Below are 10545 nucleotides of genomic sequence, written 5' to 3' on the forward strand. Positions count from 1 at the left end.
ACTGGCACACCTTTCTGGTTATAAACCCATCAAGAGCAGCTGTGGGCTTGGCCATATACCTGGCTGCCTGGGTGGCCAGGAAACAGAGGATTGGATCTGAGCCATTCACACCTTCGATTATCTCTTCCAGAGTGAGGCTGGCCTGCAAGAATACATACATCTAGGTGAGAGCTCCCTCCAAAAAGGAAGCATAAACATCAATGAGCAGGGTGTCCAGGTGATCAGACAGGCCAGCATGAGCGGCAGGCCCGCTGTGGCATAGGTCCATGGCATAGGACATAGGTCGTAGGTCATAGGTCACAAGGAGACACTCCCCACATGTGAGGAGAATTCCTCGTGTAGATTCACCAGGACCTTTTTTTCTTATCCTACACAATAAGGACATGTTCGTGTATGCAGCAGGAAAAGAAAAAGATATAAAAAAAGCAAAGTGAGGACCTCCAAAATTTCCCTCCTCTATGAAAGCAAGAGAAAACAAACCCAAAGCAGGGCCTAATCTGGTGGCTCATGTCTGTAATCTAGACTACATGGGACGTGGAGGCAGAAGGATTGAGAGTTTGAGGCCAGCAAAAGTAGTGAGATTGTCTCAAGGACAAAAGGGCTGAGAAGATAATCCAAAGGATAGAGCATGAGCGAAGTTCTTTAGGGAAGGAGGCAGGGAAGGAAGGAAATGACTGAATAGAATCAGAATGGGAAAACAGAAAACTATGGAACAACAACAAAAAAATCTTTTCCAATAATCTTGAAAATGATCAACACTACAAAACCCACAGGCAGACTTACCAAGAGAAAAAAAGAGAGGAGACCTGAGTTACTAAACTCAAGAATGAAAAGTACAGAAATACCTACTGAGCTTACAGACCTAAAAAAACAGTAAAGGAACTATGAACAAATACAACCCAAGAAATGAACCAAAATTTAAGTCCTAGAAAGGTACAGCCGCCAAAAGAAAAAACCAGCCGGGTGCTGGTGGCTCACATAATCCTAGCTATTCAGGAGGCTGAGATCTGAGGATCATGGGTAAAAGCCAGCCCCAGGCATAAAAAAGTCCAGGACAGAGTCTTATCTCCAATTAACCATCAGAAAACTGGAAGTGGAGCTGTGGCTCAAAGTGGTAGAATGCTAGCCTTGAGTGCCCAGACCCTGAGTTCAAGCTCCATGACTGACATTAAAAAAAAAAAAAATAGCAAGCTAGAAGGAACTTATACCTAGAATTTGTACTAAAAAATAAAAATTTAAAGGCCACATGGTGTACATTCTCATTTGCATAAAGTGATCAAATCAGGGACCTATCGAGGCAGAAAGTAGCTTGGCGCTGGCCAAGGGACTGACTATTTAGCAGCGGTGGCATTCCAGCTGCAGGTGACAAACAGGATCTGGTTGAATGTGAATGTGCGAACACACAGTGTTCATTGTAAATAGTTAATTGTATCTCAATTTTGAATTATAACTTAATTTTTTTAAAAAGGGACCTTTTCGTATGGGGCAAAAATCATGTTTCTTCATCATCCTGCTTCATTCCTTCCGGAATAGAACACCAAGGCCTACTGAATTTAACGTAACACCTGGCTATCTCTACAGCAGTACAGTGAATGACAATATCCAGTGATTTTCCCGCTAAGTCCTAGAACTACACAAATGCCCATTCCCTCCATTTCTGGGTTTAGAGAGAACAAGAAAAATTTCTAGCCAGGTATGGTGTTGCACACCTCTAATCCCCAATACTCAGGAGGCTGAGACAGGAGAATCACAAGTTTGAGGCCAGCCTGGGCTGCCTAAGATGGTCTTGAAGAGGTAAGAAAAATACAAGGGCTAGATATGGTGGTTCATGACTGCAAACATGGCTCCTCAGGAGGTAGGACAGGAGAATCATTGTAAGTCAGCCTGTGCAAAAGTACAAAAGTGCAAGACCCGATCTGAAAAACTACAAAGGAAAAGAACAAGTGGTGTAGCTCAATGATGATTGCTTTCCTCACACTCCAGGCTAAGTTTGATCCCTAGTAGTAGCACCCAAACAAAGGTAGCAATTTCTCTACCCTCAGTAGAACACAGATCCCAGACTCTCAGCCATAAAAAGTCTTAGCCTTCTAACAAAGGCATTTTAGCTCTAACCTTGATCTCTTTATGACACCCCGCCCCTACAGTGGCATTGGAGTTTGAATTCAATCTTGCTGCTTGCTTGCTCGCTCATGTTTGGCACTCTACTACCTAAGTCACACCTCCAAGCCTTGCTCTTTATCGGTCATGGGGCTTGAACTCTGGGCCTGGGCACTGTCCTTGAATTCTTTAGCTCAAGGTGAGCACTCTACCACTTGAGGCACAACGCTGCTTCTGGTTTTCTGGTGGTTAATTGGAGATAAGAGTCTCATGGACTTTCTTGCCTGGGCAGGCTTTGAACTGTGATCCTCGGATCTCAGCCTCCTGAGTAGCTAGGATTACAGGCGTGAACCACCGGTGGCCAGCCAAGCCCTGCTTTTTTGCTAGTTATTTTGGAGACAAAGTATAGTGGAGTTCCAGCCTCAAATGACAATCCTCAGAACTTAGCCTCCTGAATAGTTAGGATTACAGCTATGAGCCACCAGCGCCTGGCTATGTTACTCCCTCTTTAAGAAAAAATTAAGTGAGAAGTCACAAACTGAATCTCTCAAACTTTGTCACCTTAGAGAGCCATGTGGAGAAGGGGATCTTTGCACACTTCTCTATAGGCTACATGCCTACCTACCACTTTGGCTGGAGTTTCAAAAGCCGAATCACAGGATAGGAGAGTAATGTTCCTTCTCTTTAAGGCTTGCTCATCTTTTTTGGCCTTGCGGAGCTCCAAGCTGGCCACCACCCTCTGCTGCCGCAGCACCTAAGGGGAGGAGAGAAACAATTCAGTAAGTCCACCAAAGATGTCATCACACGTGTCTCCAAGTATCTGGCTGCATGCTCTTTTGCTTGTTTTTTGTCAGTTGTGAGGCTTGAACTTAGGGCCTGGGCACTATCACTGAGCTCAAGGTTAGCATTCTACAACTGTCAGCACCACTTCTGATTTTTGAGTGGTTAATTGGAAAGATAAGACTTTTCTGCCTGGGCTGGCTTCAAACCATGATCCTCAGATCTCAGCCTCCTGAGTAGCTAGGATTATAGGCATGAGCCACCAGTGCGTTTTTTTAAAAATTATTTTTAAATGTCTAAATATTTTTATTAAGATTATTGTTTCAGTTAATAGCATCTCATACATATATTTCATGTTTTTGACAATTTGGATTTACCTTATTTTTGTTGTTTAGTCCTTTTTATTTTGCATTGGCAAAGTATGAACAAATATGTTTGTTCAAAAGATATTAACATTGATTTTTATCCCAAGGTAAGGTTGGATAACTTTGCAAAGAAGTTGTAAAATTCGTGGCAAAGAAGATAAGTCAGAACGTCATGGAGTTAGGTATCATATATAGTCATATCGTCTGTCCTTCCTTTATCATTTTGCCTTTCCTATACTTTTTTTATAAATGTATTTTTTTTGTGAAGATACTGTATAGAGGGGTTACAATTACATGGGCAAGATAATGAGTACATTTCTTATCAAGCATTGCAGCCTCTGGAGGCGTTTTTACAGATGCAATTGCCTGAAACTGCTAAGACCAGAGATGAGAAATGTTTCTGAGCTCTCTCCTGCCGTGAAGACCCGACTCCCCTAAGCAATGAATGATTCAGTCTTGGTCCCAAGTAAAGGAAGATCGTGTGCACATTGACAGGCCAGGATTCACACCTGATGCCCATTCATTCCTGAAGATCACCCTGCTTCCTGGATGGGCCTGAGTCTTCCAACATAGACAGGTAAGAGTGAACCTTCCAGGGACCACCTTAGACCTAGATGCCCCGAGCAGATCACCCAGGCCTTGATCCAGACCCAGATTTCCTGGGGCAATTTAGAATTTTATGGTACTAGGGCTTGAGTTCAGAAGACTAGGCTTGTTAGGCAGGTACTCTACCACTAAGCCACACCACCAGTCCATTTGCCTTTCCTTTGTTTTGTAGATAGGGTCTCACCTTTGCCCTGGCTAACCTCGAATCAGGATCAGATCTTTGCCTCCCAAGAAGCTGGTTCTGGGGTTTGAACTCAGGGCCTAGGTGCTGTCCTTGAGCTTCTTTGGCTCAAGGCTAGTGCTCTACCACTTGAGCCACAGCACCACTTGAAGATTTTTTTTCCTTTGGTAGTTTAGTGGAAATAAGAGTCTCACAGATGTTCCTGCCCAGGCTGGCTTTAAACTGTGATCCGTAGGTGTGAACCACCAGTGCCTGGATTTTTTTTTTTTTTTTTTTAGGGTTTGAACTCTGGGCCTGGGCCCTGTCCCTGAGCTCTTCAGCTCAAGGCAAGCTACCACTTGAGCCACAGCACTATTTCCAGTTTTCTGGTGGTTAATTGAAGAGTCTCTTGGGGACTTTCCTGCCCGGACTGGCTTTGAACTGTGATCCTCAGATCTCAGCTTCCTCAGTAGCTAGGATTACAGGCATGAGCCACTGGTGCCTGGCCCTAATTAAAAAAACAAAAACAAAACCCTTTTTCTTTCATCTCTAGACAGCTCACAGACAGTATTGAGACTCTCAAAGAAATTACTTCAATGTTCCTGATATGTAGTTTTAACTAAAGACTTTGAAATAGTAATTACAATCATGCATTGCTTATCAACAGGGAGGCTGTTGGCTTATTTTGCCTTGTGCACACATGACAAGATGAAGTTACAAAAAGCAGAAAAGCTTCAGTGTCACAAAGCAATAAAATCTTAGGGGACCAACCACAGAGTATGTGGTAGCGGAGTTTGGTGGCTCACACTTATAATCCTAGCTGCTTGGAAGATAAAAGATCAGAAGAACTGAGGTTCAAAGGTAGGCAGAGCAGAAAAGTTCAAAATTCTCTCCTCAAACAATAGCTGGGTGTGGTGGCATAAGCCTGCAATCCCAGCCAGCACAATGGCTGGGTGCCATGGCTCATGGCCATCCCTCCCCCAGGGACATGGGGAAGCAGAAATAGGAGGATCACAGCCCAGGCTTCCCTGGGTATAAAATCAGACCCTATCTTTAAAAATAACCAATGCAGGGTCTGGAGATGTGGCCTTGAGTTCAGTCCCTGAACAGAAAGACCAACAGAAAGATTGACTGCTGGCAGGAGCTGTGCGAGAGGTTCAGACATATCAGGAATGAATACATCCTGAGGCAAGTGATTTGATTCTTGCTTGAAAGTGGGGCCATGGTAGTGCCACACAGCGAGGTAAGAGCCTGAGGACTATGGTAGCCAAATCACATCTCCTTGTTGAAAGGAGATTTTGCCCCTTTGGCCCCCTTTGCTAGCCTTTGCTCTGGCTTTGTTCTAAATATTTTCCTTCTTTTCAGACAGGGTGTCACTATGTAGCCCAGGCTGGCCTTGAACTCAAAATTTTCCTTGCTTCAGTCACCAAGTGTACAGCTTCAAACTGGTTTTGTCATGCAGTGGTTTTGGCAGCCAGAAACCACGCGTGCTGGAGAGCACTGCGCTAAGAGTGGGGAGTGGGTTCTCCCCCAGACCTAAGCCACCTTTCAAATCCCAGATGTCACCAATCGTATGTGACATGAGCAGCACATACACACTCGTAGGGCATGGCGAGAGCCAGCAGCCCTCAGGCCAGAGTGGCAAGAAAAGCCACACACAGCGCATGCACACACACACACACAGCACGCCCCCCCCACACACACACAGCGTGCGTGCGCATGCACACACACACTTCCCCTGCTTTTCTCAACCATGAGACCAGTCTGGACTTTTCTGATCCAAGTCTGACTTTTTCAAGGCATGCTTGTCTGTCAGCATTTGCAGCCTCTGTAAACCTCCCAGAAACAGCCTCAGGGCTGGGAATGTGGCTTAATGGTAGAGTGCTTGCCTAGCATGCATGAAGCCCTGGGTTCAATTGCTCAATACCACAGAAACAGAAAAAGCCAGAAGTGGCACTGTGGCTCAAGTGGTAGAGTGCTAGCCTTGAGCAAAAGTGGTTTAGGGACAGTGCCCAGGCCAAGAGTTCAAGCCCAGGACTGGCAAAAAAAAAAAAAAGGCAGAAACAGCTGCAGCTCAATATCTATGCAGCTGGCCCCAGCCCCATTTAGAATTATTACTCATTTGTATTGTTTTGACAGTACTGCAGTTTGAATTCAGGGCCTCACCGTTGCTAGGCAGGTGTTCTACCATTTGTGCCATGCCTCCAGGCCCAGACCTTTCTTTCTGAAATTTTTTTATTGAGATTGATTACATAAATTTCACAAATTTCACAGTATTAACAGTCCTATCTTAGATAGGGTCTCAGACTTTTGCTCTACCTGGCTTTGGACTTCAGTCCTCCTGCATCTGTGCCCTGGGTAGCTGGAATTATAGGCATTTACCACAGCATCTGACTTTAGTTCCATTTTGTTGATTAAAAACTGTGGTTTCAAGCCAGCACTACTGGCTCAAACACATGTAATCCTAGCTAAAGGATAGTACCTAGTCCCGGAGTTCACGCCCAGTACCAGCACACAAAAAAGGTTGGTTTTTGTTTTGTTTTGTTTTTAAAGTGGTTTCAAGACTACACAGAAACTCTGATTTGAGTCCAAAATTGTCTGTCTCCTAATTCTATTCACTTTTTTTTATTTCAATGCTGGGGCTGGAACCCAAGACCTGGTGCATACAACTGAGCTATATCCCTAGACCCCTCAATCCTTTGCTTTTTTTTTTTTTTTGTCGGTCGTGGGGCTTGAACTCTGGGCCTGGGCTCTGTCCCTCAGCTCTTGGCGAGCGCTCTACCACTTGAGCTACAGCGCCACTTCCGGTTTTCTGGTGGTTTATTGGAGATAGGAGTCTCACGGTCTCTCCTGCCCGGGCTGGCTTTGAACCGCGATCCTCAGAACTCAGCCTCCTGAGTAGCTAGGATTACAGGTGTGAGCCACCAGCGCCCAGCTTCTCAATCCTTTGTTTTGAGACAAAGTCTTGCTATGCCACTGGTCTGGCTTGCAACTGGAGATCCATCCTCCTACCTCAGCCTCCCCAGGGCTGGGATTACAGGCATGCCCCACCACACCTAGTTTGCATCCCACTTTTGATATCTTGCCATCACATGCTTTTCCATGGCCTGGCCCGCATACTCACAGATGCATCTTTGCCGCGGTATTTAAATTTTCTCAGCCTCTCCTCAGGAGCGTCCAAGAGAGGCATGCTCATGGGAGGAAAGGAAACACCTGTAAGTGGACAATCATAAAGATACTTAGTGTTTAGGGCTGGGTTACTAGGTGAAAGCTTCTCAGGGCAATCAGTGATGACAGCATGGTGGGAATGCTGTGGGGCCAGTCCTGGGTCACAGGAGTGAAGGAATCCTTTAAAAGGAAACTAGGCTGGAACCTGACCATTGATGGCCAAACGAAGCTGCACAGAAAACATAAATGCCTCTTTTGTGTGCACATGTGCGTGCCAGTACTGGGACTGAGCACTGTCCCTGAGCTTCTTGGCTCAAGGCTGGTGTTGTAATCCTTAGATCTCAGCCTCCTGAGTAGCTAGGATTGCAGGTGTGAGTCACTGGCACCCAGCCCTCTTCCCTCCCTTTATTCTTATTTTTTTTGTGTGGTGCTGGAGATTGAAATCAGAGAGTCCAGCTTGCTAGCCAAGTGCTCAATTACTTGATTATACACCAGCGCTTTTTAAACATTTTGTTTTAGAGACAGAATTTTGCTCCCTTTGCAGGCTGAACTCAAACTCTCAATCCTCCTACCTTTGACTTCCAGAAGTATTTGGAATTATAGATGTGTACCACCATGCCCAGTCTTCATTTTATTTTTCTTACATTTTAAAGTAACAGATCAATGACTTTAAAAAAATATAAATAGGGGCTGGGAAGGTAGCTCAGTGGTAGAGCGCTTGCCTTGCATGCATGAGGCCCTGAGTTCGATTCCTCAGCACCACATAAGCAAAAAAGAAAAAAGCCAGAAGTGGCGCTGTGGCTCAAGTGGTAGAGTGCTAGCCTTGAGCTGAAGAGCTGAGGGACAGCGCCCAGACCCAGAGTTCAGGCCCCACGACCGGACCCAAAAAAAATAAAAAAAAATATATAGGATTCTCCTTGATTTTGGATTGGATCATAACCAAATAAACTCATAAGCTGAAATTTTAAGTGAAAAATCCATTTAAATCCAGGCATTGGTTGCTCTTTGCTTGTAATCCATGCTACGTAGAAGGCAGAGATCTGGATCTCAGTTTCAGGCTAGCCTGGGCAGAAAAGTCTGCAGGATTCCATCTCCAACTAACCCAACAAGAAACCAGGCTGGAGGCGTGGCTCAGGCTGTAGAGAACCAGCCAAGCAAGCAAGACAAGGCCCTGAGTTCAAACTCCATATCAGAAAACGAGAAACATTTAATATACTTAAACATGCTAACATAGCCTCGCTCAACCTTAATAAACTCAGACAACATAACAGAGTAGCCTACAGTTGAACAAAACTACAAGACTCATGTTATAAAGGTGCTAAATGCCTTATGTAACTTCGTTATACTGTTTACCCCTGCGACTCACATTGGACAGTATGTCAAGACAGCATCAAATTGAGTGTCTCTAGTCTGAGGAAAGATGAAACTTCAGTACTGGGGATACAGCTCAGTGGTGGAGTGTCTGCCTCACAGCACCAGCTCTGTTCTATCCCAAGTGGAGGCGGGGAGTGAGACGGGGAAGGAGAGAGAGAGGAAGGAAAGAGAGAAGGGAGAGAGAGGAAGGGAGGAGAGGAGGAAGGAGGAAAAAGGGAGGAAAGAAGGGAATGAAGTTTCTACCCAAAGTATAATACAGTTATTTTTTTTCGGTTTTTTAAATTAAAAAAACAGAAATCATAAAGTCATTGTAACTTTGGATGCATCTGTAGTTTCAGAAAACCCTTGAGCATCAACTACCAACATCCCAGTCCAGCATCACGCTCACCTTTAACATCTATAATCTTAGCTGCGCAGAAGGCTGCAGTTGGAAGCCAGGCTGGGGAAGAAAGTCCATAAAGACTCTTATCCCCAGTAACTACCAAAAATAAAAATAAAAAGCCAGAAGTAAAGCCATGGCTCAAGTGGTAGAGTGAAAAAACTCAGAGATGGTGGCCAGGCACTGAGTTCAAGCCCCAGAACCAGCATGCATATCCACACACATACACACAAACCTAGTACCACCGCCGGGTGGCTCAAGCTTGCAAATCTGGCTATTCAGGAGACTGAGAACTGGAGAAACATGCTTCAACGCTAGACTAGGCAGAAGAGCTTGAGTGTCTATCTCTAATGAACCAGCAAAAAAAGCCAGGCAGAGCAAGAGCTCAAGCCTCTGACTCAAAGCCTGGTACCTAGGCAGGTGGGCACGCACATGCGCAAAACACGTGTGCACGCATGCAACAGCGCTCACAACGCATGGCGGGCAGCACCCGAGTCTTCTCCTTGCTGGGTCCCTGGGTTGTATGGTCAGCCGTGCATGGACGGCCACATGCTCCGTGGAGGGTTTGTTTCCAGCCAAAAACCACACATTGAGGTGACACCTACTCCCCAGGAAGGCCAGCAGAGGGGTCCCAGTTACCAGGGCACGCAGGTAGGGGGCGGGCCAGGCCCAGCGAGGACTCCAATAGAGGCCCGGCCTCCATCTGGCGCTTGTTGGGTTCCCCGAGGGAGGGGCTGCACCAACGTGGGCGTCCCAAGCCGGGTGGGCTCCAGAGCCAGGTTCAAGGCCAGGCAGGCAGCCCTCTCCTGGTGACTAGGCCTCTCAGGTGGACTCGGGTGGGCAGTACCCACGGGGGTGGGGGGCCGCACAGGGCTCCAGGTGGCCCACCAAGCACACAGCCACAGCCAGGGGTTCAGGAGGCCACTGTGCCATGTGGGGGAGGCCTCACTGCGGGGCCCCTGGGTCCAGAAATGGCCTCCTCCTCATCCCTCCTGGAATAAGCCAGGACTGATTTGGCTGATTTTTTTTTTTTACCTTTTCTGAAGTTGCTTAAATTCTGAAGTACTTGCTAGGCAGGCGCTCAACCCTTTAAGCCACTCCTCCAACGCTTTTCTTCGCTTTAAGGTTTTTTCCAGATAGGTTTGCTTTGGGCTGAGGACCAGCATGGACTGTAATCGTGCTGATGGCCTTCCCGGGGGGGCTGGGCTAACAGGTATCACTGCCACACCCGGCTTGTTGTTTGAGATGGGGTGTGGGGGGGAGGGTCTTGCTAACTTTTTGCTTGGGCAAGCTTCATCTTTTCATCCTCCCGAAATCCACCAAGCCATTTTTCACTAATTGGGATTACAGTTGTGAGCCACTGCACCCAGCCAAAGTTTTGCCTTCCCCTGCCCTTCCTCCACACACCTCTTCAGTATTGAGGATGGAGTCCAGAGCCTTGCACAGGCTAGGCAAGTACCCTGAACCCCAAAGCCCCACTCAGGAAGGCCAGACAGCAGCCTAGGACTTGGAAGGCCTGCTTAGATCAGGCCACTTAGCTCTGGCAAGGCTCCTGAAAACCATCTCCATTATTCCCAGACAAGGCCGCAGTTACTTGGCTTGCCACCCAGACAGGA

At 46.5% G+C, this 10545-nt stretch overlaps 1 protein-coding gene across 2 annotated transcripts in view; it reads right to left on the bottom strand.

The window, feature by feature from the left end:
• The window catches only part of Kpna7 (karyopherin subunit alpha 7), a 22179-nt gene extending 14966 nt beyond the window's left edge, over positions 1 to 7213 (bottom strand). For both annotated transcript variants that reach the window (XM_070033557.1, XM_070033556.1), the window contains exons 1-3: positions 7133 to 7213; positions 2723 to 2851; positions 60 to 142 (exon numbers count right to left, since the gene is read on the bottom strand). In XM_070033557.1, coding sequence (XP_069889658.1) covers positions 60 to 142; positions 2723 to 2851; positions 7133 to 7204 — 284 coding nt within the window. In that variant the 5' untranslated portion in view covers positions 7205 to 7213. The remainder of the gene's footprint in view (positions 1 to 59; positions 143 to 2722; positions 2852 to 7132) is intronic.
• Positions 7214 to 10545: the final 3332 nt, after the last annotated feature.

The sequence above is a fragment of the Dipodomys merriami genome, unplaced genomic scaffold, assembly GCF_024711535.1.
Source record: "Dipodomys merriami isolate MVZ:Mamm:240054 unplaced genomic scaffold, mDipMer1.0.p SCAF_22, whole genome shotgun sequence".
NCBI lineage: Eukaryota > Metazoa > Chordata > Mammalia > Rodentia > Heteromyidae > Dipodomys > Dipodomys merriami.